Source organism: Nothoprocta perdicaria, unplaced genomic scaffold (genome assembly GCF_003342845.1).
Source record: "Nothoprocta perdicaria isolate Ctin4 unplaced genomic scaffold, notPer1 scaffold_59, whole genome shotgun sequence".
NCBI lineage: Eukaryota > Metazoa > Chordata > Aves > Tinamiformes > Tinamidae > Nothoprocta > Nothoprocta perdicaria.
In genome coordinates this window covers 456,763-484,700 of record NW_020455854.1, presented here as the reverse complement: position 1 = coordinate 484,700, position 27,938 = coordinate 456,763, and the positions used below count along the sequence as shown (strand labels likewise).

Genomic DNA, 27,938 nt, shown 5'->3' with positions numbered 1-27,938 from the left:
TGGTGCCGGTGCCGCCGCCCCGCATGGCCAACGTCGCCAAGAAGGTGTCGTGGTCCGGCCGCGACCTCGACGACGAGGACGACGACGACGAGGAGGAGGAAGGGCGCGCGGGAGAGGCCACCCCGCTGCTCAACGGCACCGGCCCCGGGGCGGGCGGCGCCCGGCAGGTGGGGGCCGGTAGCGCGGGAGCGGCGGCCGCTGTGCGCGCCCGGCGCCGCGGGCCCGCCCGCCACGAGCACCCGCGGGCGCTGCTCCGTGCCCAGCACCGCGTGACGCGGGCGCCGGGTGCGGGGCGGCCTCCCGCGGGCCCCCGAGCAGCGGCTGCAGCCGGGGCTGGAGCCCTGCCGGCTGCCGGCCCCGCCGTGGGGCGCACACCCCCCGTCCCGGGCCTGGCTGCAGCTCCGCGGTGCCTCCCGCGGCCTGGCGAGCCAGGTGCCCATCAGCTTTGGTTCTGGCACCGGTTTTGGTCTGGTGCCCGTCAGCTTTGACACCCTGGAGCAGCCAGTCGGTGCCTGTGCTGCCGTGTCTGCGCTCCTGTGCAGCCTGCAAGGATCCGGGCTGGTAAAACCCCGTGCTAAAAGCACAGGGATGCCACCTCTGTCTCGCAGCTGAATTCCGGACAATTAATCTCATTTCACGGCCTGTCTCTGGTGTAAGTTGAGGCTGCTACTCGTGTTCTGTGGGGCTGCCTCCTCTCTGTGCTACATGATGTGTCCCTTGCAGAGGCACTTGGCGTGTGTTATAAAGGCTAAGGGGCACCCGGAGGGCCTGGCCTGGCCTGCAGTGCCTGGCCTGGGGCTGTAGTTTGGGCCAGCTGTGGAAGGGGGTGTTGGCCGGGGCTGTGGGATGTGTGAGTGCCAGGTGGGAGATGGGCTGTGCTTCCAAATGATCCCAGGATCGAATTTCCTATTAAAAGTTTGCTGGGAGACTTGACCAGGTGAGAGCTGCGAGGCCAGCCTTTGGCAGCTCATGTGTTGTCTGTGCTGCCTTACTCCTTGGCAAGTCAGAACAGCAAATTAATTAGAGGGAAATGCAGAACTCATTAGGCTGGAAGCTTCTAATTCAGCTCTGTCGGGGGTGGGCCTGGCTGGCTGCAGGGAGCTGGCTTCACTCTTTCACTGTTGTAACTGCTTTGATGTACCAATTTTAAAGATTACGTTTCACCTGATAGTTTTATAGGACATAAAGATGTCTTTAAAGATGAATTTTGCAGATTTCAAAGATGCCAGTGTGTTAAAAGGGGGATTAACTAGATCTCCTGGCTGTGGGTCCTCAGGAAGGTGATTTTGATGGTGGCTGTGAAGATGTCCCTGCACCCGCCTGCTGAAGGGAGCACCGTGCTCTGCTGGGGGAGACTTGTCCCTGCTGACCTGCCTGTTTGCTGTCACGGTGTCCGCTCATGGTGCGGGTGGTTCAGGCTCCAGTTGTGCCTGTGCAGCACAGCTGGGCATGGAGCACTGGCTTCCAGGCAGCTGCCCCAACCTGGCAGGGGCATTCAGAGCACTCCTTAGCATAGCCTGGCTGCTTCTCCAGCACAACAGTCTTATGACCCAAATGTCCTGTAGCTCCAGGGAGCCCTGTGCCATGTGAGTGSATGTTCAGACCCTCAAACGGCCCAAAGATGTGTAAGGATGGGATGGGGTCGCTGGAAACCCGCTGGGTCTGAATAGCTGTCAGTGGCCCCCTTACACGGTACAGGAAGGCAGTGCCCGGGGACACAGCTGGGGGGATAAGAAGGGCAGACAGGGCCCCTGTCTATGAGCTGAACAGCTCCAGACCCTCTGCCAGGATTGATGAGCTCGGGCTATTGTAAAAGATTAAAAATTTCACCATGGAGCTGCCTTCGCTTTTCTTGCATGCTTAGTGGAAATGAAAGTGCCCTTAAAATGACAGAAGGAAACATGGGTCATTAGTTCCCTGCTTAACTGGTGTAAGAGATTGAGAATGTGTGGGTGGAGGGTCAAAACAGACTGTTTTCCTGGATAAACRGGAAAAAACTGCAGCCGAGGACCCGCTCTGATCGGGCACTGTGTTCTCCAGTCTCCCCGGAGGGGAGTTGAGCCCCAATCCGGAGCTGGAGGGGACTTCCCGTCTCATGGGGACCTTGTGGCATCTGCTGGGCCCATCCCGACCGTGTCGGGAAGCAGGAGGCCGCCTGTATGAGGCCACGAGACTGGCATGTGGCTGAGCCCGTGGGCGGCCCCGCTGCCGGGTCTTGTGTGCGCTGCATTGATTCCCCATCTGAAAAGCAGGTGGGTGATATTAGTACGAGCAGCCAAGTTTCATCATTGGCTTAAGGATTTTTAAAGAAGAAGGGGGGAAATAAAAGACATTTCCTTCACTATCCATGAAGGACGTATTTGTGCCAAAATACCCTGTAAGTAGATTTTGAAATTGGTGTAATGCTCGTGTTCCAGAGAGGCCTGAAAAGGGCTGCGTCGACAGGGGATGTATGAAGCTGAGTAACATGCGCTTGGCCGCGGATGCTCAGGTCTGTGAGCTGCTACTGGATTATTTTTATTGTGTACGTGTTGCTTTATCGTTTCCTGTTACTTGCATTAAAAAAAAAATCCATCTTTGAGGCTAAGTGGATTTTGATGTTTCCTGCACTTGGGAAACCTTGGGCAGGAGCAGTGGTGGAAGAGACGTCTGGAGAAGCGCTGGCYGCAGTCTGGTGCATCCTGTGGCCACCCGCACAAGGGGCTGTGTCCTCGCCTGTGTGCCAGGCTTTGAGCCAACTTCCTTGGGGAGCAGGTGGCCTTGGACAGGAGCCTCCCTGAGCTGTTCCAGCTGCTTTGGTGGCGGCTGCTTCCTGCCCCCGTCGTGCTGGCGAGCAGCGATGCTGAGCAGGTCTGTAACCTTGAGCTGCTGCTCCGTGGAGGAGCGCGGGAGGAGAAGATAACAGCTGGAAAAAGGAGCCTGGAGAGGAGCAGGGCACTGGAGTGACCCTGTGACAGAGAAAGGGGCTTCTGGATTGAAGGGCAAGGAGAGGCCTTGTGTTCACGCAGCCCCATGTGCATCAGCGTGGGTCTAGTAGCAAAATCACAGCCATGTGATGATGTGGTGAGAGCCTGGATGTTTTCTCCCTCCCCTGTGATCCCAGAGATGAGGGGTCTCATCTCCCAGGTGTTGCTGTGGGGAGTGTYGTGTCTTTTGGGCACATCTGGGTGCTCAGCGCTTTGCCCTCCTGCTTTGGGGTGGCTGTGTGGCTGGAGCCCATCGCAGCTGTGCAGCGTGATGGGGAAGGAGCTGATGAAAGAGCCCCAGCTTGGCTGCCCCCCGGTCCCTGCGGCTGGGGATGAGGCCCCCGCTGCCAGCAACACAGCCTGCTCGCCACCATTGAGCACACACTTGGCCGGGGTGCTGGAAACCTTCCTTTCTTCTCCTTTCTTGTGTGATATGGTGTGGGGGCTCTTATAGTTTGTGCAAGCGTTGGTGCCGTCTTCCTTATCTCACTGACAACAGAAAGCCACGTGTTTCCAGAACCCGTAGTGTGTAGCGGGGTGGTGATAAGGCAGGGAGCCTGGAAGGGTGTCTTCTCGCCAGACCTGGTTTGGGTGATGATGTCCTCCAGGGAACGGYCTTGTTGGCTCATCCACGTGGAAATCAGCTGTGAAGTTGGCTCAAATTGTCCCTATTTGTGGTTTTTCAGAGCAAAGTTGGYGAGTTTGCTGTAAGCACAGTGGGTGTTTGTTCCACAAGTGTTTTAGATGGCCTTGATTGGAGTTGCTCCACTGTTTACAAACTGGGCTTGCCTTGTTGTTGCTCTGCTTTGAAGTAGAGCATGTCCACTATCAAACACAGTGGTGTGGCTTATCACGTTTGCTAAATACTGGCCGGTTGCGTTTGCTTAAGTTAGGCCCTGTGGCTTGTGTAAGCATTTAAAGCCAAGCCTTGAGACCCAGCCAGCTGTGCTAGGCTTCTTGCTGCTGCCTGTGCTTCTGTTACGTTGCAAGGCAGTGCTGGGGCCAAGACTAGACTGCTGTGGTCTGATCACTGATCTAAGCAGAACCTGGTGTTGCAGATCTCTAGCTAGATTTGTTTCTTACTGCACTTCTTCCTGAGTTTAAAATAGGCAGATTCTAGCTGTTGATTYGGCGTTTGTTTAAAACCTCCCTGCTCCCCTGTCCATTCTTGGAGGTGACATTTTTGTGTCCGGTGGCACATAGGAGCCGCCACGGGTGGCTCCTTCCATCCTTCGCTGGGCGGARCAGCATCTGCCAGCTAGGCCAGGCTAGGCCAGGCTTTGGGGGCAAGATATTCATGCCCAGGTTAATCTTTAGTGGGAAAGGGATRGAAGGAGTGATGGGAAGTGAGGCGATGCTGTAGCCCCTGCAAAGCATGGGCTCGGGAAGGGGACAGGGATAAGCATTTGAAGAGCATTAGCATGAGCTATCTCTGGCCAAGCCTGGGCATCTCTTCCAAACCAGCTCCTTTAGAAGGGGTTTGTAGAGCCGTGATGGGCCAGAACCAAAGGTCATCCTGCTCTAAGGAAACCTATGCCCCAAATTTATGGATTGGATGCTTTCTTTGGAGCATCTTATGTGTGACCTCTTGGTGGGAAGATCCGCTCTCCTTTAGACCTGTGGCCCCAGGGTGTCTTGTGTGCAAGCTGAGCAGGCCACTCCAGGCTGGGGTGTCTGCAGGACAGTCCTGTCCRTGGCGGGTCAGGCTGCTGGGGTGGAAAGGACATTGCTGGGAATCTGAGAAGCTGGAACAAAACTCAGCTGCTGGTCAGAGAGCAAATGAGAACTTGACAGAGCCGGAGAAATGGGAAATAGGTCAGGCTGCGAGCACAAAGGAGCTTCTTCATCGGCAGTGACGTGTGTGGCTCCTGCCGCTGGGGCCTGCGCGTTCCAGCTGGGATCTGTGGGGGGATTAAAGCAGCAGGCATTGACCTGGGGCTGCTGCCTCGCAGCCTCATGTGCCAGGGCCCTGCTGTTGCTTGCGGACATGGGTTTGTGCTCCAGCTTGAGACGAGACACCGGAGAGGAAGGTCTTCATGTTGAGAAGTGGTGTTGAAGATGGCTGTGCTTTCACGGCCTGCTGCGTCCCCGTGTTTCACAGCGGAGACAGGGAGGGAAGCAGAACCAGGCAGCAGCTCGGGGCTGGAGCGCTGGGTTTCGTGGGGCTGCTCGTGGCCCTGGCTCAGTCGTAGCCCAGGTCGTTGCTTCTGTCGGTCGGGAGCTAAACGAGGCACCCAAAATAGTGAACAACTCTGGTGTTGCACAACTGCACTGCCAGTAACAGCCCTGAGGGCCTCCCTCCAAAAGGAGAACCTGTCTTTCCAGTGAGGAACTCATCAATAAACACTTCTTTTTTTTTTTCCCTTTTTTCTCTCCTCTTGGCCCAATGCTGCCCCTATCTCTCAAATGTGCTGGTATCTCTGAGCCTGCGCTGGAACAACGTGCTCTGCTTCCTCCCGTGTGTGTTTTACGGGCAGCCAGCCCAGCGGTCGCTGTGGACCCGCACGTGCCAGGAGATCGGAGCGAGATGCAAGCGCTGAGGGGCTCTGCCCTGGCCGGGAGCTGCTCCTGCAGGCTGAACGCAGGGCAAAGCCTGCCGGGGCTGCCTCCTGTCTGCTGTGCTCTTTATGAGCTGAGGAAATAGCCCCAGTGCTTTTGGGGTCGTGCTGGTGGCTGGAGAGAGGCCCCTTCCAGGTTGGAATGGTTTCTCTCTCTGTTCTCCAGATACCTTGTGCAGCTCCTGGTGAGGGCAGGAAGATTTGGCAGGGGGAAGATGATGGAGAAGCAGAACCCTAAACTCCTGGGATCCCTGATTTCTCCACAGTCCTCTTCTGCTCTCCACATTAAGTGGGTGTGAGRACCCTGTTGATGGGAACAGCATCCCAGCAGGCAGTTGTAGAGAACAAGACTCTGCCTGGGCAGGCTGCAGATGCAGCTCTGTGTGGTGTGGAAGAAACATCTCCCCAGCCTGGAACTGCTTCCCAAACCCAATGTGGTTCCTGGTGCCCCAGCGCTGGAGATGGAGCTGGACGTGGTGCGTCCATGGCCTCCTGTCTCTTCTGCCACAGCCCACTCTGTTCCAGCAGTTATGGACAGAAGCTGAAAGTCTGACCAGTTACAGAGCAAATTCCATCATTGCTGGGTTTGGAGAGCTCTGTGGACCCTCCCTTTGAGCAGAGCAGCTCTGTGTGTCTATACGTGTGTGCATAGGGTCCTGCCTGAGGGAAGCACAAGGCAACATCTGGAAGGTGAGAAGTGAARTGCAACTCTTGTTTGCGCATTTGCAGTGTACGGGAGGGAGCAGCCTCTTGGTTCTGGACTCTTGAGGGTTGCAAAAGCAGAGGATAGTCAGCCCAAGGAGTCCAGACTTGCTTTGGAGCAGCGTAGCTGTTTTGCTCTGACTTGGGCAGGCCACTTTCCAGGGGAGCGTGAAACCTGCCTCTTGGCAGGGGTCACTTCACTGTCTGCGCAGCTGCCGCACCGAGGTGCTGTGTCCCCAGGCCGTGGGTTGTGTTGACTTGCCAGCTCCCAGGGCCTCCGCTGGCCCCAAATAGGCCACTGCTGCCTGGCACCTTCCCGGGTCGAGCTGGCTCTTTGATTTGGAGGTTGCAAGAGCTTGAGCAAAGCCCAGAAGCCTGCAGCTGTCTTGTGCAGTCCCCTGGGGAGCTTGAGGTAGCAGCTCTCGTTTGTACTGACGTGGTGGCAACGCTGCAGGCTCCATGGGCTCCTTGGCATCTCCTCCAGGAGCAGCCGTTCCCGTGCGCTGGGCCTTGGCCGAGGGAGGCCCAATGGAGCGAGGTGGGAGAGCAGGAGCCCTGCGGGCCTCCTGGCCACCCGCCCAGCACCGGCCTCCTGCCGAGGCTCACCGAGTCGGGAGGCTGCGGCGCATCCGTGAATTGACCTCGTTTTCCCTTCTCTTCTTAGTTCACTCCTTCCTCCTTCTTGCGCATTGGGCAGCTGAGCAATGTGGATCTCAATGAGGACGTCCATGAGCTGGTGAGTGGCGCAGAAGGGGCTGGCAGGTGCTGTTTCCCTGCTCTGAAATAACACTCGTAGACCCCTTGCCTTCTTCCACTGATGGCACGCAGTGCTGCTCTTCCTCCTCACTTCTCTGACGTGCCCCACAAGGCTCCTACGTGGCCGTCTTGGAGAAGAGTGTGGAGTTTCCTCCCACCAGTTCAGGGCTGAGTGCTCATGTCCACTGTGACTGAGGGTTTGTGGCATCATCCAGAGACTTTGCTAGGCTTAGCASTAGTGGCAGGAGAGAAGCAGTGGTCAGAAGCACGAAGCCCCGTTTAACCCCAGAGGMCTTGTGCTGGTTTGAAAGGCCCTTGGAGCTCTGAAGCCAAAAGTGGAAGCGCAGAAGCTACTGAAGATTCATCTGGGGGCTAAGCTCAGACTGACTTGGTCCTCCTTCTTCCCGGTGCTTTCTGATGGGCTCTGCCCTCTGTTTTCTTCCTCTCTGTCTTCATCCAGCCACCCTCAGCAGGCACCAAAGGTGTTGTCACTGTAGGTGGAGCATGGGTGGCCAGGGAGGGACCTGTGTTCTGGGCCACCGGCCAGCACTTCCTCCGGGGCTGGGCCTTGGTCTTCCCAGGCTCAGCTTAGCACTGCTGCTGGCCTGAGGTCATCGTGATCCCCTGTGCTTTTCCAGGCCRGCAGCAGCAAGCTGTCACTGCAGGGAGGTTCCTCTTGCGCCAGCGCCAAGTGGAAAGTCCTGCAGTGCCCCTGGGGCATGGGACCTCGTGGAACATGTCAGGGCATTCTGATGAAGCTCCTTGTGTTKCACTTGGCTCCTTGTGTTGCACTTGTCTGAGAGTTGAGCAACTCAGAGCTCTCTGCTTGCTGTCGTCTCTAAATGCGGGACTCGTGCAGTGGAAAGTGCTGTTTGACTGAGCAGTGGCTGCTCATACCTCATACTTCCCGTGGGCTGGGGCTACAGTGCAATTAGGGAATTGGGGCATCGAGGCCAGGTGCTGCGTGCACACTATGGTCCTGTCCTGGCCTGAGGTCTGCTGTGCCCCTGGAATGTGTAAATGGGTGGGATGATGGGCAATGTCCTCATTGTGCTGTGACTTCTTGATTGTCCCTGCTCAGGGGATGCAAGGGAGGGAGCAGCCACCTTCATCCAGGGCGAGCACCCGGACTCCTTCATGGATCTCTGTACGCAGTGTTCGTGCAGGAGCTGTGCTCGGATAGCAAACCCATTGCATCCGTCCCCACACCACGTGAAAGAACGTCTGGGGCTCTGCAGGTCTTTGTTGTACTGTGACAGTAGCTAGAGAGGGATGTCCGGGCTGCTGGGATGCAGCATGCAGCAGTYGGGACATCTTGTTCTTGTGGTTACTAATGCTCAGGTTTCAAGTTATTCCCCAGCATGACACGTGCCTGAGAATCTTTTTTCCACGGAAGCTCTTGCCTCGGTTCTGGAACTGTTGATAGCACAAACAAGAAGGAGGATTTTTGTTGAATATTTCTTGTGAGGATCTTAACGTGGGATAAAACAGGCTTTTGTTCAGTGCCTGGGAGAGAGGCTGGGTCTAGTGCAGTGACTGGAGCAGAGCATGTTGTGCTAGTGCTGCTGGGGCCTCTCCCGCTGCCTTGGCAAGTGCCCTAATTCGGGGCTAGGAAAAGCTTGCATGATTGGAGATGGTTGGAAAATAGAATTTGGTTTCTGCCCAAAAATGSAGGCCTGCTGGAAATAGCTCCTTGCCTTAGGCTGAAGGAATTTCCTGCAGAGGTGAAATGTTGCCCTCCACTGGGAGCATGGAGCAATTCTGAGATTTCACCAGGAAAACAGTTTATTGCAATGGCAGCGKTTGGTCCCTGACTGTGCAAAACCTCTCTCCGTTCCCCATTCCGCCTTACGTGTGACTGCACGTGTGTCCTGCCCCAGAGCTGGGGAGGAGGCTGGCAAGGGTGGGCTGCACATGTGAAAGCTTAAACCAGGAAGCTTAAAACTGCAGCCAGGATGGGGCTGGTGGCTGATGGCTCTGGTCACCCGAGATCCTGGTCCCCCGTCAGGAGCCRGGACCTGTGTGCTTGCGGTCCTCCCTGCCTGTCCTGAGTGCTCATCTGGTCCTAGTGCCTTGGTGTCGGGAAGTAACAGAGCCAGAGAAAGGTGGAGATGCAGAAATGGTTGCAGTTTGGGGGCTGGGGATGTGCTCTTTGGGCCCCTGGCCCCTGACTGCAGTGGGGATGAGTGGTGCCAAGGTGGGAGCAGATCCCTGGGGTGCGTGGGGCTGCCCGAAACAAAGGCAGCTTGCTGCCAGGCCAGCTCTGATCAGAGGCTGTGTCCTCTTGGCTCTCTTCTCCCTTCCTTCCCACTTCCTGGTCTTAGCGAGGGAAGTGCATAGTGACTTCTGTTAGGGCGTCTTCTGAAAACGGGAAAGGCTGGATATGGATTTCTGAAGGGCTCGTGTGCCCTGCCAACACATGTGCTCTGACAGTGTTTGCAAAGCTGCTCTGCAGAAACTGATGACTGAGTGTCCTTCAGCTTGCAAATAATCAGGGACCTTCTCCAGCACCGGAGCAAGCGACCAGCTGTGTGCAAGGGGAGGATCGTCTGGAGGTTGGGTCAGCTCCCCTAACGYGGATATCATTCTCCTCTAGGAGACAGAGCTCCCTCGGCAGTATCCCAACGAGATCCCCCACAAYGAGAAGCTGCTGTCGCTCAAGTATGAGGTGAGTTCCAGGTTCTCTGCCCCTTGGGACCTGCCCTCCGAGAGGCAATGGGGTACAGTGGTAGCCGCAGGTGGCCTGCAAGGTAGCTTACAACTGCCAGACTGGTGTGAAGTGCTCCGAAAGATCCCTGTCTGCCGTCAAAGAGATTTTGGAAGGTATCAAAGGAAGAAAAAACCTAGAGTAGGGATGTTCAGAGGGGCAAGGATGGGGCTTTGAATCTAGCCTTCCTCTAGCACAGATGTATTCCTTCCATTAGACACTAACAGCATCTCCCTTTTCTAAACTAGAGCCTGGACTATGACAACAGTGAAAACCAGTTGTTCCTGGAGGAGGAGAGGAGGATAAACCATGCGGTGAGTCTGGCCTTGACCCCTTTGCTCACAAATCCTCACAAGCCCCCTGACAAGATGACCCTGCTGAGAAGAAGCCCCAAGAAGCTGTTCCTCTGCTGCCTGGCTGCTTGCTGAGCAGCCAGTGGGCTTTTCCATGCTGCGAGGAGATGATGCTCATGTTGGGGAAGGTTGCTGGGTGGTTTGAGTTGCACTTGCACCTCTGGATTGGGACTGTGTGTGTTGGGCTGGCGTGACAGGGCTATGTGGCAGCCGGGTCTTGTGGCTCTCTGTTTCTCAGGCATTCCGCACAGTGGAGATCAAGCGCTGGGTCATCTGCGCCATGATTGGGATCCTCACTGGTCTTGTCGCCTGCTTCATTGACATCGTGGTGGAGAACCTGGCTGGGCTCAAGTACCGTGTGGTGAAGGACAGTATCTTTCCAGCACAGGGATGTGGAGCAGCAGGGAGCACAAACCATGACCTCTGACTAGTGGTTTGCTGCAGAGATGTCTTGTGTCCTCTGCTCTTGATGGCTGTGAGAGAAATGTTGGGGGAGATGGAAGTGCTTGTGTGCCTGGGTTTGGTAACACCAGTGTGGGTCAGGTTCTACTGGGCAGGGGCAGACAGCTTGGCAGCGCTGACCTGTGTCTGGGCACCCCAGTAGCAGAAGAGACCCTGTACTGCACGGGGCAGGATCTGCTGTCTACTGCAGCCTGAAAAGCACCTTCATGATGTCTTATTGTGATGGGAGAGATGTTACTCGGCTGATACTTCCCTTTCCTTAAGCCATCTCTGCAGACATCGACAAATTCACAGAGAAGGGAGGCCTGTCTTTCTCCTTACTGCTCTGGGCGACCCTGAATGCCAGCGTGGTGATGGTGGGCTCTGTTATCGTTGCCTTTATAGAGGTAAGAGTTCAGAGGTGGCCCTGTGGGGGTACCCCAGCTCTCTGCATGCAACGTAGGGAGCAGGTTCATGTCCTAACCAGGRTCCAAATCTAATAGGAGAAGCTCCTCCACCAGGGATGGGTTTATGAACTGTGTAGGTCAGTCTCTTTTGGGCATGACCAGGGTGCCCTGGTGCTGTCAGGCTTCTGAGAAAACATGCAGGTGTGTGCAACACCAGTAGCATTTCTGCTTAGCTCTTACCCCCAGTTCCTTGGTGTTGGCAGGGAATTGGCTCCAGCTGTGGTGTAAAGTTTCTCTTCTGTCAGAACTGTCAGGACAGGCTGCCCTTCATTTACAGGGCAGAGAGATGTGCTCCAGCCTTGGAAGTAGGCACAGCTCTTGGGAACTGTGCCTTTTACAGAAGCCTTTGACCTGGCCCAGGCTCTCTGCTTTACATATATGTGAGTGTTTGCAGAGAGAAGCTGGTAAAGAGACGTGTTCCATAAGAACTTTGCAAGCAGCTGATGATTTCTAGAGGCAGATTATGGTCGTATGGATGATTGCTTTATATGGAGCCACTTTGCAAGGAAGAYGATGCTGACTCAGCTTTGCCCTTGGTCTCTTGCAACTCTCTTCCTTCTGCCAAGTGTGGCTTCTACAGTGCTGAGCCTCTTCCCTTGGCACTGTAGTGGGAGTAGCAGTGGTGGGAACACTGGTCTCCTGCAGRAGCCCAGCAGGCCCCTTATTCTTGCAGTGTTTGCCTTAAGGAAAGCATGTCCACAAAAGTATGGTTGGAGCCTCTCCCTCAAGSCCATCTCTGAAGCTTTTAGATAGGCTTTGGCCTCATCCCTTACCCTCCCTGAGGAAGTGTATGGTGTGCTGTGTGCTGAGGAATGGGGACAAGGTGACCAGCAGGTCCCTAGTGCACTGTCCTGTACTTAGCAGCCACTGATGGTCTCTCTGTATCCCCAGCCTGTAGCAGCGGGCAGTGGCATTCCCCAGATCAAGTGCTATCTCAATGGTGTGAAGATCCCACACGTGGTCCGGCTGAAGGTAGGGTGTGGAAGCTTGGCAGATGTGTGTGTTCTGGGTGTGCTGCTGCTTGGATGGACCGAGCACGTGTCCCTGTGGCTTTCCCTGTTCGTGCTAGGGCAGKGTTGGGACTGGCCTGGGCTCCCAGTGAAGCCAGGCCTGCTGTGCTGGCCTCATCCGTAGCTGTTCATTCCTGTGCTGCCTCGTTAAATCTTCAATTTGCTGTGTTGGTGTCTACAGCCCTTGGGCTCAGCGCCAGGCAGTGGCTGGAYGAGAGGCTTTGGGGAATTTTTGCTCTGAACAGGGCTGACTAAGAACATTGTGGGTGGAAATATTGGCCAGCCCAGTTGTCACAACAGGCACGAATGTGGGGCTGAGAATTGGAAGTTTCCTGGGGTTTCTGCCTCCTGTTCTTTTGGCTGGTTGGGTCTGTGTACCCCCCATGGCTGCTGCAGTCCATCCTGTGCATGWCAAGTGTCCCAGTGCAGCAGTGTAMGGTGTTCCTGCTGCTTTTGCAGTGTGTCCTGTGTCTCTCCCTGTTTTGCAGACCCTGGTGATCAAAGTCTGTGGAGTGATCCTGTCGGTGGTCGGAGGCCTGGCTGTTGGGAAGGTGAGTTGTGCAAGGGGCTCTTTAGCTCCCTGCTGGTGTGTTGGGACCTGCTGCAGGGCACATGTGCTTCAGCTGGCGTCGGTGGCTCTGTGCTGGGTGGGAGCCTGGTGGCCCTGCAGGGACTTCCCAGTTGCACTCACTATTCTGGTGGCCCAGGCAGCTGCAGCATGTCTGGATTCAGGGAACAGAGACATCTGTGGCCATCCATGGGCTCTCCCCTGACGTGTAAGATGGGAGAACCTGGGATGCCTTGCTGGGATCTTGCTGGCTTGCTAGGGTCTTAGCCTGCTTTAGAAATCTGAATTTATAGCAAAGCAGCCCYGGTAATCCCCTACCCTGTTTGCTGGTGAGGAGAAAAAGCAGCCGCAGGAGCTGCCACTAGAAAGAAGAAGTAGGAGGAAAATGCAAGGTCTGTGTTTCCTGGTAGGAAATCTTTTTGGGCTGGGTCTGCATAGACAGAGCTGGTACAAGTCTAGCTTGTTGCAGGGTGACTAAACACTGTCCTCTGGCTGCTTCTGATCTGTGGCCTGGTGAGCAGCACTCCAAACTCCCCACAGAGCCTGGAAAAGCCTGGACTTCCTCCTTCTCCAGTCTGATTCTGTTTTTCTCTCCACAGGAAGGACCTATGATTCACTCGGGGGCGGTGATTGCAGCTGGGATCTCRCAAGGAAGATCCACGTCCTTGAAGCGAGACTTCAAGGTGGGTCTGGAGGAGCAGATGGGCTGTCCTGCTGCAGGTGCTCCTGCTGCCATGGCTCTCCTCAATGGACTTCCCCAGAGGCTGGAGTGCTGTGAGGCTCTTGTGAGCTCCAGCAAAGGGTCCTTCACCTCTGCTGTGGTGCAGGACCCATCAAGTGATGGCACCTGAAAGACRTGACCTGAGAGATGTGAGCTCTGGAAAGCAGGAGTGGGCAGAGCTCTGTACCTAAGAGTAGGACAGCTTGGTGGAGCAGTTTTCCATCTGTGTCACCTGTTGTTGTGATGCCAACATAAGTGAGCATCAGCTGGCCGCTCTGTGTGACAAACTGAGGACTGCCCGTGTTCAGCAGTGTCAGTGGCAGCTGCTTCAAGAAGACTGGCTCTGGGCCAGCAGAGCATGCAACCTGGTTGGCTTGCTGGAGAACCCAGCTTGGTGATGCTGCAGCCTGGCTTGGGCTCAAGGAGCTCTGACGCCTTTGGGAAGATGTTGAAAGGGAGCTTGGTCTCCCACCAGCGCTACCTGAATCTCTTTTTGTGCCACCATCAATGCCCAAACTTGGCTGCTCCTTGGGGTCGTGCAGCCTACCCACATCCTTGGAGCTCTGCAGCAACCTGAGCTTATAACCCCACTGAAAAACCTTGGGAACAGGGAAGTGACTCACCTGGCTCTGCCAAGGGGCCTGATTCTTCCTCTGAGCTTATGCCTTTGGCCTGCCCTGGACCTGCCTTTGCTTTGGTGTTTCAGATCTTCGAGTACTTCCGCAGAGATACAGAAAAGAGGGACTTTGTCTCAGCTGGAGCTGCTGCTGGTGTCTCYGCTGCATTTGGAGCCCCTGTGGGTATGTGTCTTCGTTGTCCTGATGCCCAATGGTGCTTGGGTGCAGGCCTCATCAGGAGGTGGCTCCAACTTGCTTAGAGAATTGCAGGAACGTGAGTCTATTACAGAGCAYCCTGCTGTCATTCAATACCCACCGGAAGAGCATTTTCATAGAAAAGGTGTCTAGTGGGATCTGGGAGAGCTGGTGATTTTCCTGAGCRGGTTGGAAGGAGGGAGCAGGGTCAGGAGAGCAATTTGAGTCAGAGACTTGTGCACAAGTGACTGAAACTGGTGTGTTGTCGTCCTGACAGTTCCAGGTCTGGCAAGGCTGGGAAGGGAAGCAGTTGTCCTGCTGTTTGGCTGCAAACAGCCATGTGTCTGACACCGCTACGAGCTGTCCTGCCCCACAGTGCAGGTCTTGGAGAGAGGGTTTGTCTATCTCTGTTGTCAAATGTCCCTTCCTTACTATGGAGGGGGACAGTGACAGGGCTTCATCATGATCAGTAGTACGTCCCTGATGGCAGGATGGGCTCAGCTGGGTTCAGGTCCCTTTTCTGGAGCCAGTAATGTCTGGACAGCATGGGATGCGTGGGCTGGGATGGCTGCAGCTGCCTTGGCCCGTGCTGTGAGCCAAGGAGCCCTGGAACACACTCACCACAAAGGTGCTCGTGTCTTGTGTTTGCAGGGGGTGTCCTATTCAGCTTGGAGGAAGGGGCTTCCTTCTGGAACCAGTTCCTGACATGGAGAATTGTAAGTCCACGCCAAAGAACCCCATGGCTCACTGGAACACACTTTTGAGGGCCTCTGGTATCCTGGCCCCACTGCAGACTGGTGTTTTCTTCTGCCCCCAAAGCCTCAGGAGCTCTATTCCTACAAGATGTTTGCATTGTGGTGGCATTCAGGAAGGCTTGAGCTGTTTAACACAAACTGAGTTGGCCCTTGAGATTGGACGCACCAACACCTGGTTCTTTCCATCCTTGCCCCAGCTTGGTGGCCATCTAATGCATCCCAGGGAGCAGGGCATCCCAAATCTCTTTTTGCCTTATGGCCYCCACGGGCTGAATTTGGGCCTGACTGAGCCTGATCTTGGTCCCTGAGGCTGCTGACCCCTTTCCAAGGGAGCTGCTTTGGGCCATGCTGCAGAGCAGTGGAGAGACAAAAGAAAGTGAGCCCATGGTTCTTGTAAACTCCGCAGCGTGGTGTCCCCAAGGAACGTGGCTCCTGCCACGTCCTGAGTGCCCAGGCCTGCCCAAGGGCCTCAAGGGGCGCTTGGGGTAAGGAGGAGGGCATGTGGTGGTGGAGCAGCACTGGATATGTCTGGCAATGACCCCAAGCTGCTTCTTTCTTCTAGTTCTTTGCCTCCATGATCTCTACATTCACTCTGAACTCTGTCCTGAGTGTTTACCATGGCAATGCTTGGGATCTCTCCAGCCCTGGGCTCATCAACTTTGGCAGGTTTGACAGCGAGGTATGGCACAGGGTTCCCCCTCGGAGGGCTCTCTGGGGAGCTTAAAAGGTGGCAGGGCAGCTGGGGCCAACAGTCCTTCTTCTAACATTGTCCAGGGGCTAAGCTGGGCTTTGCCCTAGGAAAGGGTCCAGATAAATCATAGCTCCAGCGAGTGCAAGCAGAGGTGGCCCTGCAGCCACTGCTGGGCTGGCTACTGGGAGGGCATCGCAGGCCTGGGGGTGACTGGGAGGGAAGCTGTGGCAGCTCCCTGTGCCACTCGCTGGTCGGGCCGAGCCCAGCTGAGGTGGTGGCTGGTTGCAAATGTGCCGGGAGATCTGAAGCCTGTGTCTGTTCTGCTTCCAGAAAATGGGATACACAATCCAGGAAATTCCGATCTTCATATTTATGGGAGTAGTTGGTAAGAGAGTTCTGCTCTTTTGATTCAATTTAGTCTGAATAAATTTCTCTGTTTTTCATCTGGATGCAAAGACCTTTTTGGATTCATTTTCCTGGGGAGAGAGGGAAATCCATTAAGCTCTAGAATGGAAGAAAAGGCCTGAGAAGAGAACTGCAGTGCTCGAGCTGTCTGTGCTCCTATGGGAAACGAGAGAGGAGGGCACATCCTCCCTGYACCCATGCAAAGCTGGCAGTGCCCAGCTGCAGGACTGCAGGGYGCTCGGGCTCAGGCGCAGGCTGCTTTCTGCCACCTCTGCCCTGGTGCTGTGCAGCTGCTGTGGGGACCTGTCCAGAGGCATCAAGAGTAAAGCTGCTCAGCAAATCCAGCGTTTCTGTCCCTGACTTTTGCCTGTGCGATGAGTTTTCACTCTTGCCCTTGCAGGTGGGATCCTTGGAGCCCTGTTCAATGCCCTGAATTACTGGTTAACGATGTTTCGAATCAGGTAAGAGCCTGCAGAGACTAAACTGTGACAGCAGAGCTGGAGAAGGCCTGCAGAAGCCTGGGGGTCTCTGTTCTCCCAGCTCTGTGCGGGGCAGATGGGCAGGGCAGCTGGAGCTGGGTGGGCAAAGCTGTCCTGTGGCCCCCAACTCCCCTTAACAGTTTCATTAGACACCACCTGTGCCATGGACTTTCTTCCTCTGTGCCTCAGTGTAGGCTAGCAGCCTAGCCAGGGTTTGTGTGCATCTAAGAGCAGATAGAGGAGCCCTCTGCCTCCCAAAGAACCGGCTTCAGTGATTTTGTCCCAGAGCTGCCAGCTCCTCTCCTTTTCCTAGCATGGCCTTTGATTCTCTTGAGCCTGGGGGGTTTGCCTGCAGCTCCTCACCTTGTGTTTCTGGTGCTGCTGGGGCAGAGCAGGGCTTACATCTCTGTTTGCTCCCCAGGTATATCCATCGGCCCTGCCTCCAGGTGATTGAGGCCATGCTGGTCGCGGCGGTGACAGCAGCTGTGGGCTTTGTCATGATTTACTGCTCCAGAGACTGCCAGCCCATCCAGGGGAGCACTGTGGCCTATCCCCTGCAGGTAGGAGATGCTGGGTGAATTGGGAGTCCAGATTGAGCCTGAGGACTGAGTGTGGAGAKGAGACCTCCATTTGTTCTTGTGGCCTTTGGCCTTACTGGTTTCCCCTCCCATAGTAGTCAGTGGCTTCTACCTGGATAGGGCTGAAGATCAGATGTGCAGTGACCTCATCTGGTTAGGGCTGCTCTGCTGGCCAGCCCAAATGAAACCTTTGGAAGAGCAGACWGTGATCTCTTCAGCAGAGCTTTAGCTTTGCAAGGTCAGAGGCAAATGTGTAGTCACCTGCCAGTCTAGCAGCTTGTGCCATGGGTGMGGATGTGATGTCCTAGTGTGGAAAGTGTGCAGGGAAGCCCTACAGCCCTTATCTTGCCTTCTGAACTCTTTACTTAATGATGCAAAGAAATACCAAAAGCTACCAGACCTGGGAACATAAAGAACAAGACTTTTGTTCCAGTTTCATTTGCTTTTCCTCCTTTACAGTAATGCCCGTGTCCTGACCCAGTGAGAACATGCTGGATTCTGGAGTTTTCCCACGGTTTCCTTCTCCCTGTAATGCCCAGCTCCAAGATACAAACCTCGCCTGGATTGCAGTGCTATTTGGCACTTCTCTGCCCCAACATCAAAATAGTTGGGTGGAAACGCTGTGAGGCTGCCACGCTCGCTGCATGGGAATGGCCTCCCTGTTGGCTCTGCCCCCTCCCAAGCTTGGCATCTTCCCTGCCCCAGGGCAGCCCCGGAGCCTCCGCCGCCTCTAACGCTGCTTCTCTCTCCTTCCCCCGCAGCTGTTCTGTGCAGATGGAGAGTACAACTCCATGGCCACTGCCTTCTTCAACACGCCCGAGAAGAGCGTCGTCAACCTCTTCCACGACCCTCCAGGTCCGCGGGCCCTGGGGTCTGGGCAGATCCTTGAGGCTGGATCCTACTGCAGCTTCACGAGGCTGCAAAGTGCTGTGCTGGGAGGAATAGGAAGCAAATGGGGAGGAAGGCAGGTGCTGCACGTAGCGCTGCTTTGCGAGCTCAGCCCAAGGGCTTTCGGCCTGAGAGGGCCTGTGGACRAGGACGTGGTTTGAGTTGTGTGGGTGTAACTGGAGTCTGTCCTGGAAACATCACTGGATGTTTTCTTACTTAACAAGACCTCTTGCCAACAAACGACTTTGCCATCTGGGCAGCCTGTGGGGGTGGATTGGGGCTTGAATTTGCTCGAGAAACTTGGATTTAGCTTCTGATGTACCAGGGAGCTGTGTCYAAACTTCAAGTTCCCTCAGATCCCAACGGATGCTGGTGTGTGCTCTGCCTCCTGGGCTGCCAGCCTGTGTTTCATGCCAACCTKCACATGGGCAGCAGATGGATCCCTCTGCATTTATGGACTCGTGACCCAGAACTGCAGCTGGGCTGTTCTAATCAGTGACAACTGCGCTGTGTCCTGGTGCTGTTCCCTGCACCACTGGGCTTGTCCCAGGCCCCTTCCTGGCTCGGTGCTTTGGTCAAGGGGAAGTTGCAAAGGACACGTTCAAACTAGAGACTGAACTGCTTGGCAGTCCTGCAATAGTAGTAGGCTGTGTCCTGCCATAGAGGGTCTTGCCACCCTCGGGTGGCACTATGGGAGCTACGGGACGAGTTGGGGTTTGCAGGGCTGCTGCTGTTGTCTGTGCATGGGTGGCTGCAGCTCAGCTCATCATCCGTTGGGCTGTCGGAGCACCAGTGGATCAGCACTGACTCCCTCTTCTCTCCCCTTCCTAAGGCTCCTACAACCCCATGACCTTGGGCATGTTCACACTGATGTATTTCTTCCTGGCGTGCTGGACCTATGGCCTCACGGTGTCCGCGGGCGTCTTCATCCCTTCCCTGCTCATTGGCGCTGCCTGGGGGAGGCTYTTTGGCATCTCCCTGTCCTACCTGACCAAGGGCTCGGTGAGTGTTTTGTGGGAAGGGTCGCTGGGTGGGTGACGTGACTCCCAGCCCTCTTCCCTTGCCAGGGACCAGCCACATGKGTGGAGAGCAGGAATTGAGCTGGCAAAGGGCCTAACACAGGGTCTTGGCTCTATCTGGATAGAGGTTGTCTAGCAGCTGGGGGGCACAGGAGGCCTTGGGCTTTCCCTGCCCCTCTGGAGGGAGKTTTGGGGTTGGGCTCTTTCCTGGTTACCTCCAGGTGCCCCAGAACCAGCAGCTTACTCGGCCCCTTCTCTCTCCTGTGCTCAGATCTGGGCCGACCCTGGGAAGTACGCCCTGATGGGAGCTGCCGCGCAGCTGGGTGAGTTGTCCCACGCTGGGAGTCTTGGCCATCTCCTGCTCAGATTGCAGCAAAGGCAGCACGGAAAAGCTGGCGTCTGGTTCCTTGCTGCAGAGCTGAGACGTAGCCTGTCCTGCACTGACCCTGCTGTTTTCTTCCTGATGATGCTGCCAAGCACTGCTGGGGCACTAGACAGGGGCTGTCCTTGCCCAGAGTGATGCCCTGCATGGAGCTTCCAGAGCTGGAGATGCTGCAGGGCTGAGGTCCGTTTTGGACTGGACTGTCACTGTTCTGCCCCATTCTACTGTGGATGGGGGCGGGGGGGCGGGTCACTGGTGCTCAGAGCCCTGGTTGCTGTCCCCAAAGCTGAGAGCCATGAGCTGCATCCTCAGAGCAGCCAGATCTGCTGCCCCGTTGGTGCAGGTGGTCCCAAATCCCTGTGCAGAGATAGAGGGTCCTTGGGCACTCCCCTATTCCCTCATCCCGTGTCCCTCTGCCCTCCTAACCCTCCCCTCCTTGGGCGCCTCTCCCAGGTGGGATAGTGCGAATGACGCTGAGTCTCACGGTCATCATGATGGAGGCGACAGGCAACGTCACCTACGGCTTCCCCATCATGCTGGTGCTGATGACAGCRAAGATCGTGGGCGATTACTTTGTGGAGGTGAGGGCTGGCTGTGCTCCCCGGGAGCCTGGGCCTGGGTGAAAGACTGGGTGAAGATTAGGGGTGCTGGAGAGCTGTGGGGGACCAGGTGACAGGCCATGGGAGAGGATTTAGGGTACAGCAGGACTGTGAGGAGGTTGTGGATTAAAGTTGGGGATGTTGGAAGAGACAAGGGAGTCCAGGATGGGGAGGAGAGACTGTGGGTCAGGTGAGTGCAGAAGCTGGTACCAGGTTGCCATGACAAGTGTGGTCCCTCTTGGTGGAGGGCTGCTGTCTGGTTGTCCATCTTCAACGTGTCACCAGGACTCTCCTGACAGCCTGTCCTTGCTTTGCAGGGCCTCTATGACATGCACATCCAGCTGCAGAGTGTGCCCTTCCTGCACTGGGAGGCTCCGGTGACGTCTCACTCCCTCACAGCCAGGTAGGTGGCCAGGGGGACATCTGGGGCTCTGCCCTTCTTTCCTGAAGGGCTGTGGACACCTCTGACCGTGAAGGTGATATGCAGGGTGGGCTATTCTGGGTGAGGAGGTGTCAGGGCTGTGGTAGGCAGGCCCTGCCCATGCCTGTGAGGGTGGATTTGGGGCATGTCCCCGTGGAGCTGTGTTTAACACCACCCCTTCCCCGCAGGGAGGTCATGAGCACCCCTGTCACCTGCCTGCGGAGGATTGAGCGGGTGGGCACAGTCGTGGACATCCTCAGCGACACCTCCTCCAACCACAACGGCTTCCCCGTGGTGGAGAGCAACCCGGATGCCACGCAGGTGGGCCACGTGCTGAGACCGAAGCCAGGGCAGGTTGCTGCTCATGGTGGGAGGCAGCTGGGTGCTGCCTCTGTGGGAGCCGGCCTTGGTGTGGCACCCTATGGGTCCTGCCAAACTACCTGGGCAGAGGGGAGTGGGTGTGATGGGTCTGGGTGGGTGTGAGGGACCTGCTGCATCTCCTCATGGGATGGTGGAGCACTGATAGATAGCCTGAGAGATATGGCTTGATCTCCTGGGTAAAGGCCGTGCAATGAAGGTGCTAGGCCTCTGCACTCCTCGGCTGCTCGCCAGGCGCTGGAGCCTACCGAGGCTCTGCGGGATGTCTGGGCAGGGCTCGCAGCCCCTCTGCAGCCCTGTCTCACGYGCGGGGCTCTCTGTCGCAGGTGGCAGGACTGCGGGGCTTGATCCTGCGCTCGCAGCTCATCGTCCTGCTGAAGCACAAGGTAGGTGACCCGCGGGGAGGGAGCTGCTGGGCTGGCTGGGTTGTGTCGGGTACTGCTGTCCCGGCCCTACAGCTTCTCCAGGCCGTTGCTGCCCCACTTCGAGGAGCTGGTGGCTGGTCCTGGTTGTGTCCCTCATGTCTGTGGCTGAGCTGGGCTCCTTGCTTGGGTGACGACTGTTGTGCAGCCTGTGGGCAAGTTGGCGTGAGCCACCAGGCTTGCCCGGCTGCACTCTGTTTGAGCTGGCAAGGCCCCAAGTTAACAGGGAACAGGCGGTTCCTCTTTGGCCGTTTGGTCTGCCCGTGTCCCTGTCCCCTCCCTGCGCTCCAGCCCTGGTGTGAGCTGTTGGGCTCTGTGGGGTTCGTGTTGCCGTCAGCTCGGTGGGATTGGGGTCTGCAGCAGGTGGTTGGCAGGGCTGCCTGCCCCAATGATCTCTTTCTTCCCCAGGTTTTTGTAGAAAGGGCCAACTTGAACCTGGTGCAGCGGCRCCTGAAGCTGAAGGATTTCCGGGACGCCTACCCCCGCTTTCCCCCTATCCAGTCGATCCACGTCTCCCARGATGAGCGCGAGTGCATGATTGACCTGAGCGAGTTCATGAACCCCTCGCCGTACACAGTGCCCCAGGTAAAGCCTGATCTTGTCCCCTCCCTGTGACTGCAGCTGGGCACAGGGCCCAGGATGTCACAGCCCGCGTGGCCCGGCTCTCTCTTGCAGGAGGCCTCGCTGCCGAGGGTGTTCAAGCTGTTCCGGGCCCTGGGACTGCGGCACTTAGTGGTCGTGGACAATCGCAATGAGGTGAGTCCTGGGGGCCATGAGCACCTTTCTTCCCTCTGCCGCCTTGGCCCTTCACTGGGGGTGCTGCTGGTGTCCCCAGGCTCTCCCGGTTGCTGTGGTGGGACCTTACGTTGTCCCATGTCCCTGCAGGTGGTGGGCATGGTCACCCGCAAGGATCTCGCCAGGTACCGGCTGGGGAAGGAAGGACTGGAGGAGCTCTCGCTGGCACAGACGTGACGGGAGGCGCTGCTGCCCAGCRGAGCCACGTGCTGCTCCCTAGCCGCTCCCAGAGCAGGACCCTTGTTTTGCTGGAGGCAAGGAGAGGCCTGGGCTGGCCAGCGCAGGCACCGTGGTGCCTGGAGCACCAACACGGCCCTGTGGCCTTGGCTGTCCTGTGTGTAGCCACAGTTTTATTTTTAAGGGTTTCTCTTCTCTGGGCCTCCTCCTTTCCTCTTCCTCTACTTCCYTGAGGGATCAAAATACACTGCTGCCTCCCTTAGCTCCCTGTAGAGGCTGTGCCAAATGTTAGGCCAAGGCTGGAGTGCATCCTGGGCCAGCTGAAGGGCCCTGCTGAGCTGGACGCCATCTCTCTGCCACGGGCCGCCTTCYTCTAGCATCACCTCCTCCACCCCTCACTGCCAGCACGAGTTCTTGGGGATCCCAGCCCTCCCTGGGCACTTCCAACCACCTCCTGGTGCCACCTCGAGGCAAAGGGGAGAGATGGGGAGGGGATGGGGCTCCTGGTGCTCCCTGTCAGAGCAGAGCGCTGCTCCCTTCTCCTGGCACGGGCTGGGCCAGGCCTGGCTCTGCCCTCTGGCACTGTGCCCTGCTCCCCTGCGCATTAAAAGGGCTCCCCTGCCACAGCAGCTGCTGCCTCAGCTCCTTCTTGGTCCTCTTGGCTCCACGGGCTGGGGAGGGGGCCTGGCCCTGCTGTCCACCCAGGGACATCTGTTTTGTCCAGACAGGGACAGGAGAGCTGCCCTGTCTGTGCCTGCTGCCTGCACCACTCGCCCCAGCTCTTCTCTGGTGTGTCCCCTCTAGCACTGTTTAGGTCAAATGTGAAGCCTGGCTGAGCTGCGGGCTGGAATTGAGCCCTTCCTGGCAGCCAGGCCCTGCAGCCCTTACCTTGTGCCCCCAGCCTGGGAGGTGGCCAGGGCTCCCGGCAGATTCCTGCTCTGTTCCTCCTACCTATTGCTGCAGGGCTGGAGCTGTAGCAGGGGCAGTGCTCTAGCCCTGGCACGGCCTGGACGGGCTCCTCTCCACCCTGTCCCTCCYGCAGGGCTGGTGCCACCTCCTGTGCAGCGGCAGCCCCAGCTCTGGCRCTTGCTCCAGGCAGGGAGCTTGGCGCCACTTCCATTGCAGTTCCCAGCAGGGGCTGGGTCCAGCTCTGCGCCCTGCTCCGGGGCCCACCCTGGCTCCCTGCAGCCTCCAGGCTTCTCCACGATCTTCTGTGCTGGAATAAACCTGTTTGTACTTTGCCTGTGCTCTTGCCCTTCTCTTGCGCCCGGTACCACGGTCCAGCTCAAAGAGGTGGCTGCTGCCTGTGGAGCTGGAGCCTACAGCGTCAGCKCTCCCTCTCTGTGCCTTGCTGTAGATAAGGGTGTCACTTTTTGTCTGGGAGAGGATGGATGCGGCTTTTGTTGTTCCCTGAGGTTTGTGCCTATTGGACCCTCGATCCATCATCCTTAGCCCAGGGCTGCCCCTGACCCCTTTTGTTCCCTGGCTCTGGGGCCCTGCTGAGCCTGCGGCCCSTGCGTGCTGTGGCCTCCAGAGGTGCCACTGAACCCTGGATGGCACCTGGTACCCAGGGAGGTCCCATCTGCACTGGGCAGTAGCACTGGGTGCTTGGGGGCTGCGGGACACCTAGGTGGGGCTGGGATGCCCCAGGCTGACGTTGCCACCTGCTCCCTGGTGCTTTTTCAAAGGCTGACAGAATGAAGCTGCAGCCACAATGGGGGAAATGCCCCAGCCGTCCTTTTCCCAGGAGGAGGAGGATGGGGAGGAAGGCTGCTCGCCCCCCCAGGCCCTCCATGGACCTGCTCTTCAGAGCGAGTCCCCAGCACTGAGAGAGCTGGCCCGGCCCTGAGGCGGCCGGTGCCTGCAGGACGGTGCCGAGGTGGTTGGCGCAGGCTGAGCTGCGGCGGGTCGTGGCACCAGGTGCCCACCCGGGACGAGGCCGCCCCGGCTCCCCGGGCGGGGGGCCCGTCTCCAGCGCGTGGTTTATGGGGCCCGGCGTTGCCCTTTGCCCTCGCGCTGCCGCGATAAGGCGAGCGGATTCACCGGCTCTGGCCTGCAGAGTAAACACGGGTTATTGGCTCCTTTAATCGCCTCGCTCCCCTGCGCTTCCTGCTGCCAGATAAAGCTKGTGGCCCCTTTGTGGCGCTCAGGCCACAGGGGTCCCCTCTGGCTCCGCAGTGGCGGGGAGTGCACCCGGCTGCCCCACGGGCCCCGGCGGGGCACAGAGCCCGCGGTGGCACCGTGGGGCGGTGAAGGATGCTACGCACGCTGCTGCCTGGCCACAAGTCATTTATTCGCTCATCCCCACGCTGGCTCCGGGTGCCCTCATGGCTGGCACCGGCGCCCGCATGCAGAGGGAAGGGTTTATCATTAACCGGGCGGCGTGTGGCCTGGCTGGGGCGCCGTGGGCCGAGCACAAAGGCCGAGGCAGGCGCTCGTCACAGCGCACCCAGGGGCTCGGCCGCTGGACCAGGACGGCCCAGCGCGGGCAGCAGCTCCGGTGCGGCACCCGGCAGCTCCGGCGCCGGCTCCGCCGTCCAGTTGGCCAGCAGGTCGCTGAAGTCGGGGGTGCTGGGGTGCAGCGCGGGGCCGGGGCCCGGCTCCCGCCAGAAGGACTGCGGCAGCTTCCTCTCGTGCATGGGGGTGATGTGGCCGTGCTTCCTCTCGCGCCGCTGCTTGCCGGGCGGCTGCCGGCACTGCTGCAGGCCGTACTCGAAGAGCTCGGCCAGCGGCCCCAGGGGCTGCCYGCTCCGCGGCAGCTCCGCGGGGCAGAGCTCGCGGCCGGAGCGCCGGGGCGAGCRGCAGTCCTCGGTGCGGCCCTCGGCGTCCTCGGCGCGGCCCCCGGGCCCGAAATAGCGCCGGATGTCGCCGCTGATGAGCTCCGAAAACCTGAGGAGCCGCAGCGGCGTCTCGGCCGCRCTGGCGCCTGCTGGCTCCTGCCCGCCGTGGTCTGCGCCCTCCACGRCCTCCTCTTCCTCGTCATCGTCCTCCTCCTCGGAGAGCTCGGGGAAGTCGGGCTCGGGGTGCGTGGGCAGCAGCAGGGCGTGCGGGAAGGGCGAGGGCAGCCGCAGCTCGGCCAGGTGCCGGATGACGCCGGTGGCCATGGCGGGGTCCCAGCTCTCCCTGGGGACAGCGGGRTGAGGGCTGCCCGCCCCCGTGGTGGCCGCGCCACGAGCTGTGCGGCCACACGGGCGCCAGGACGGGGCTGGGCGAGCGCCAGGCCCCTGGCAGGGTCGCGGGATCTGCAGCCCTGCACGGCCCCGGAGAAGGGATGGCCAAGGAGATTCCCCCGTGGTGCCTGCCCTCGGATGAGTCTGGGGACAGGCAGTCCAGCACCCCGTGGTGCCCCGTGGCTGGGGGGCAGCGGGGACGTCACCTGGGGCTCTGTGCCATGGGGGTGCGGGAGCTTCCCCCGAGCCTTTGCTCACGGGGCTGCAGGGATGGCCCCCGAGGCACAGGCTGTAGGGCAGTGGGGATGTCACCCAGAGCCGTGGGGCAGCAGGGATGTCACCCACAGCTGTGGGACAACCAGGATGTCAGCCAGAGCCCTGGGCAGCCAGGATGTCACCCAGGGCTGTGGGGCAGCCAGGATGTCCCCCAGAGCCTTGGGGTAGCCAGGGATGTCCCCTAAAGCCATGGGGCAGCAGGGATRTCCCCCAGAGCCGTGTGGCTCCCAGCTGCTCCACATGTCCTGGGGAGGATCCAGGATCCCGCAGCCGTTCTAGCCCGGTGCCCAGGGCACCGAGCCCCGCACCCTGCCCAGGCAGCGGCCCGAGGGGGTCCCTGTCACGGGGCGAATCCTGTCCCCTCCCTGCCCCGCTCTCACACCCAGCAGCCMTGGCCACATCACACGAGGCCCCTCTCCTTTCAGGGCAAGTCTGTCTGTGCCCGCGCAGGGACCCCCCAGCCCTGCGAGGGCCCCAAGAAGCCGCAGYGAGGGGGAGACAAAGTCACCACCATGACGAGACATCCCGTCCTGTCCCATCCYGTCCCATCCCGTCCCGCGCGGCCGCGCTCCCCGCCGGGGCCCGGCCCTCACCTCGGCGCTGCCCACGGCCCCGCGGAGCCTCCCGCGCCTCGCCGCCCCTCGCGGGCCCTCCACCTGGGCCCGAAGTATTTATAGCGGCGCGGCCAGCGGCCGCCTGGCAAATATTTGGTAGCCGTATTGTAATAGTAGACTCGGTAAACAGAGCCGGGGTTTGCTTTAGCACCCAGCAACGGGAGAGCGGCGCGGAGAGGCAGCGCGGGGACGGAAGGCAGGGCTCACCTTAATGGTTCACTAGCCAGGGGATTTTCAAGTGTTGTTCCTGTAGATTCACCTATTAAATYGGCAGCCCCAGCTGCCAAACTGCAGGCACACTTGTGCCGAGGGCTCTTATCTCTCTGCTGATTGGAGGCGAAATCAAGCTTTGTCAAATAGGCGTAAAATTAAATTTCATGCTATTTTGACTCCTGGAGTAGGATCTTCTGAAGAACATACTGCTTATCGAGCAGTGCCTGTGCAAACAGGCGCCGCGGCGGCAGCGGGGCCAGCCGCACAGCAGCGCCCTGCGACGAAGCCCTCCCGGGGGTCCCGCACCCCGAGACCTGTCCCCTTGAGGCGCCCCCAGGGACAGCGGCATCGCTGCTGCCGATGGGGTGACACTCTGCACCCCTGTGTCGCAGGGCCGCCGGGATGCAGCCGGGTGCTGCAGCGAGGGCTGCCTGGGCCCCGAGGCGGTCGCTGCTGTTTGGCTGTGCCGGTGGGAGCGGGAGCGGCGGGACGGCGTGGGGACAGAGGGCGGCCGAGTAGCCCGTCCCAGGCGCCCGCCATCTCCAGAGGGAGGAAGCTCAGAGCGTGTTGGGTTTGGGGATGGTGCCGTCTTGTTCTGGAGCCGTCTTGCCCCATGCTTGGTCTGGTGGCAGCTCCCGGTGGCGGAGATGGCAGCGTCAAACTGTCCCCACGCGGGACAAGCCGTCCTGGCCGCTCGCAGCTGAGCCGTCCCCTGTGCCCAGGCTGAGCACTGAGGCCAGTGCAGTGCAGCCCCGCGCGGCACCGTCGCGGCGGCACCGCCGCCTCGTCCCCTCTCCCAACACCTGCACTGGCAGCCTTGGAGCAGCGGGAGCAGCGCTGTGGGCAACCGCTGRGCAAACACGGCCGGCGGAGCTGATAACCGCAGGGCGCCGCGTGCTCCGCGGCCCTAACGCCGCCGGTGCCAGCCCCGTGCGGGTGGCTGTCGCGCAGGGGGCGACAGCCCCTCGGGGGCACGGGGGACACGTCCCGCTGCGCGGTCGCTCCCTCCTGCTGGGGCTGGGTGGCAGGGGGTGGCAGCCCCGTTGGCRCAGGGTGGCTGGGTGGCAGGGGGTGTCGCAGCACTGCTTGGGGCTCGGCACGGGGGTGCCCAGCGCAGCTCTGCCCGTGTCTCTGCGGCTCCTCGACGTGCCCGGCGGCACYGGCAGTGCCTCTTGCCTGGTGCTCACACACGGCCTGGGGCCTCCGCTCCCGCGCGGGGAGCTCAGGGCAGCAGGCGAGCGGCCGAGGCGGAGGGGGCAGCACGGCCATGGCCCTGGAGTGGGAACAYGGCCCTGGAGCGGGGATGTGGGGCATGGGACGGCGGAGCGGGAGCGCGTCCCTGAACACCACACGGGCATGAGCTGGGCATGGGGACAGGACACTGCGGGGACAGCAGGAGAGGCACTGAGTGCCCCAGCCGGCCCCAAACTGTCCCAAACCGGCCGCAACCGGCCCTAAACTGCCGCAACCGGCCCCAAGCCGGCCCCAAGCCGGCCGCAACTGGCCGCAACCGGCCCCAACCGGCCCCAACCGGCCCGGCGGCCGCTGCGCGCGCACGAGCGCACGGCACGTGCCCGGCGCCCCACCCCCCCGGCGGACTACGCGTCCCGGCATG

At 59.0% G+C, this 27,938-nt stretch overlaps 1 protein-coding gene across 1 annotated transcript; it reads left to right on the top strand.

The window, feature by feature from the left end:
- CLCN7 (chloride voltage-gated channel 7) lies at positions 1–22,578 on the top strand. The gene is made up of 25 exons (XM_026049069.1): positions 1–167; positions 6,891–6,962; positions 9,579–9,650; positions 9,938–10,003; positions 10,281–10,413; positions 10,781–10,890; positions 11,842–11,922; positions 12,449–12,511; positions 13,128–13,211; positions 13,956–14,049; positions 14,713–14,777; positions 15,379–15,495; positions 15,838–15,892; positions 16,313–16,373; positions 16,813–16,951; positions 17,731–17,824; positions 18,690–18,859; positions 19,148–19,199; positions 19,712–19,839; positions 20,175–20,260; positions 20,467–20,599; positions 20,983–21,042; positions 21,487–21,663; positions 21,754–21,834; positions 21,964–22,578. The coding sequence occupies exons 1-25, from the start codon at positions 24–26 to the stop codon at positions 22,048–22,050; spliced, it is 2,424 nt and encodes an 807-aa protein (XP_025904854.1). The 5' UTR covers positions 1–23; the 3' UTR covers positions 22,051–22,578.
- The last annotated feature ends 5,360 nt before the right edge of the window (positions 22,579–27,938 follow it).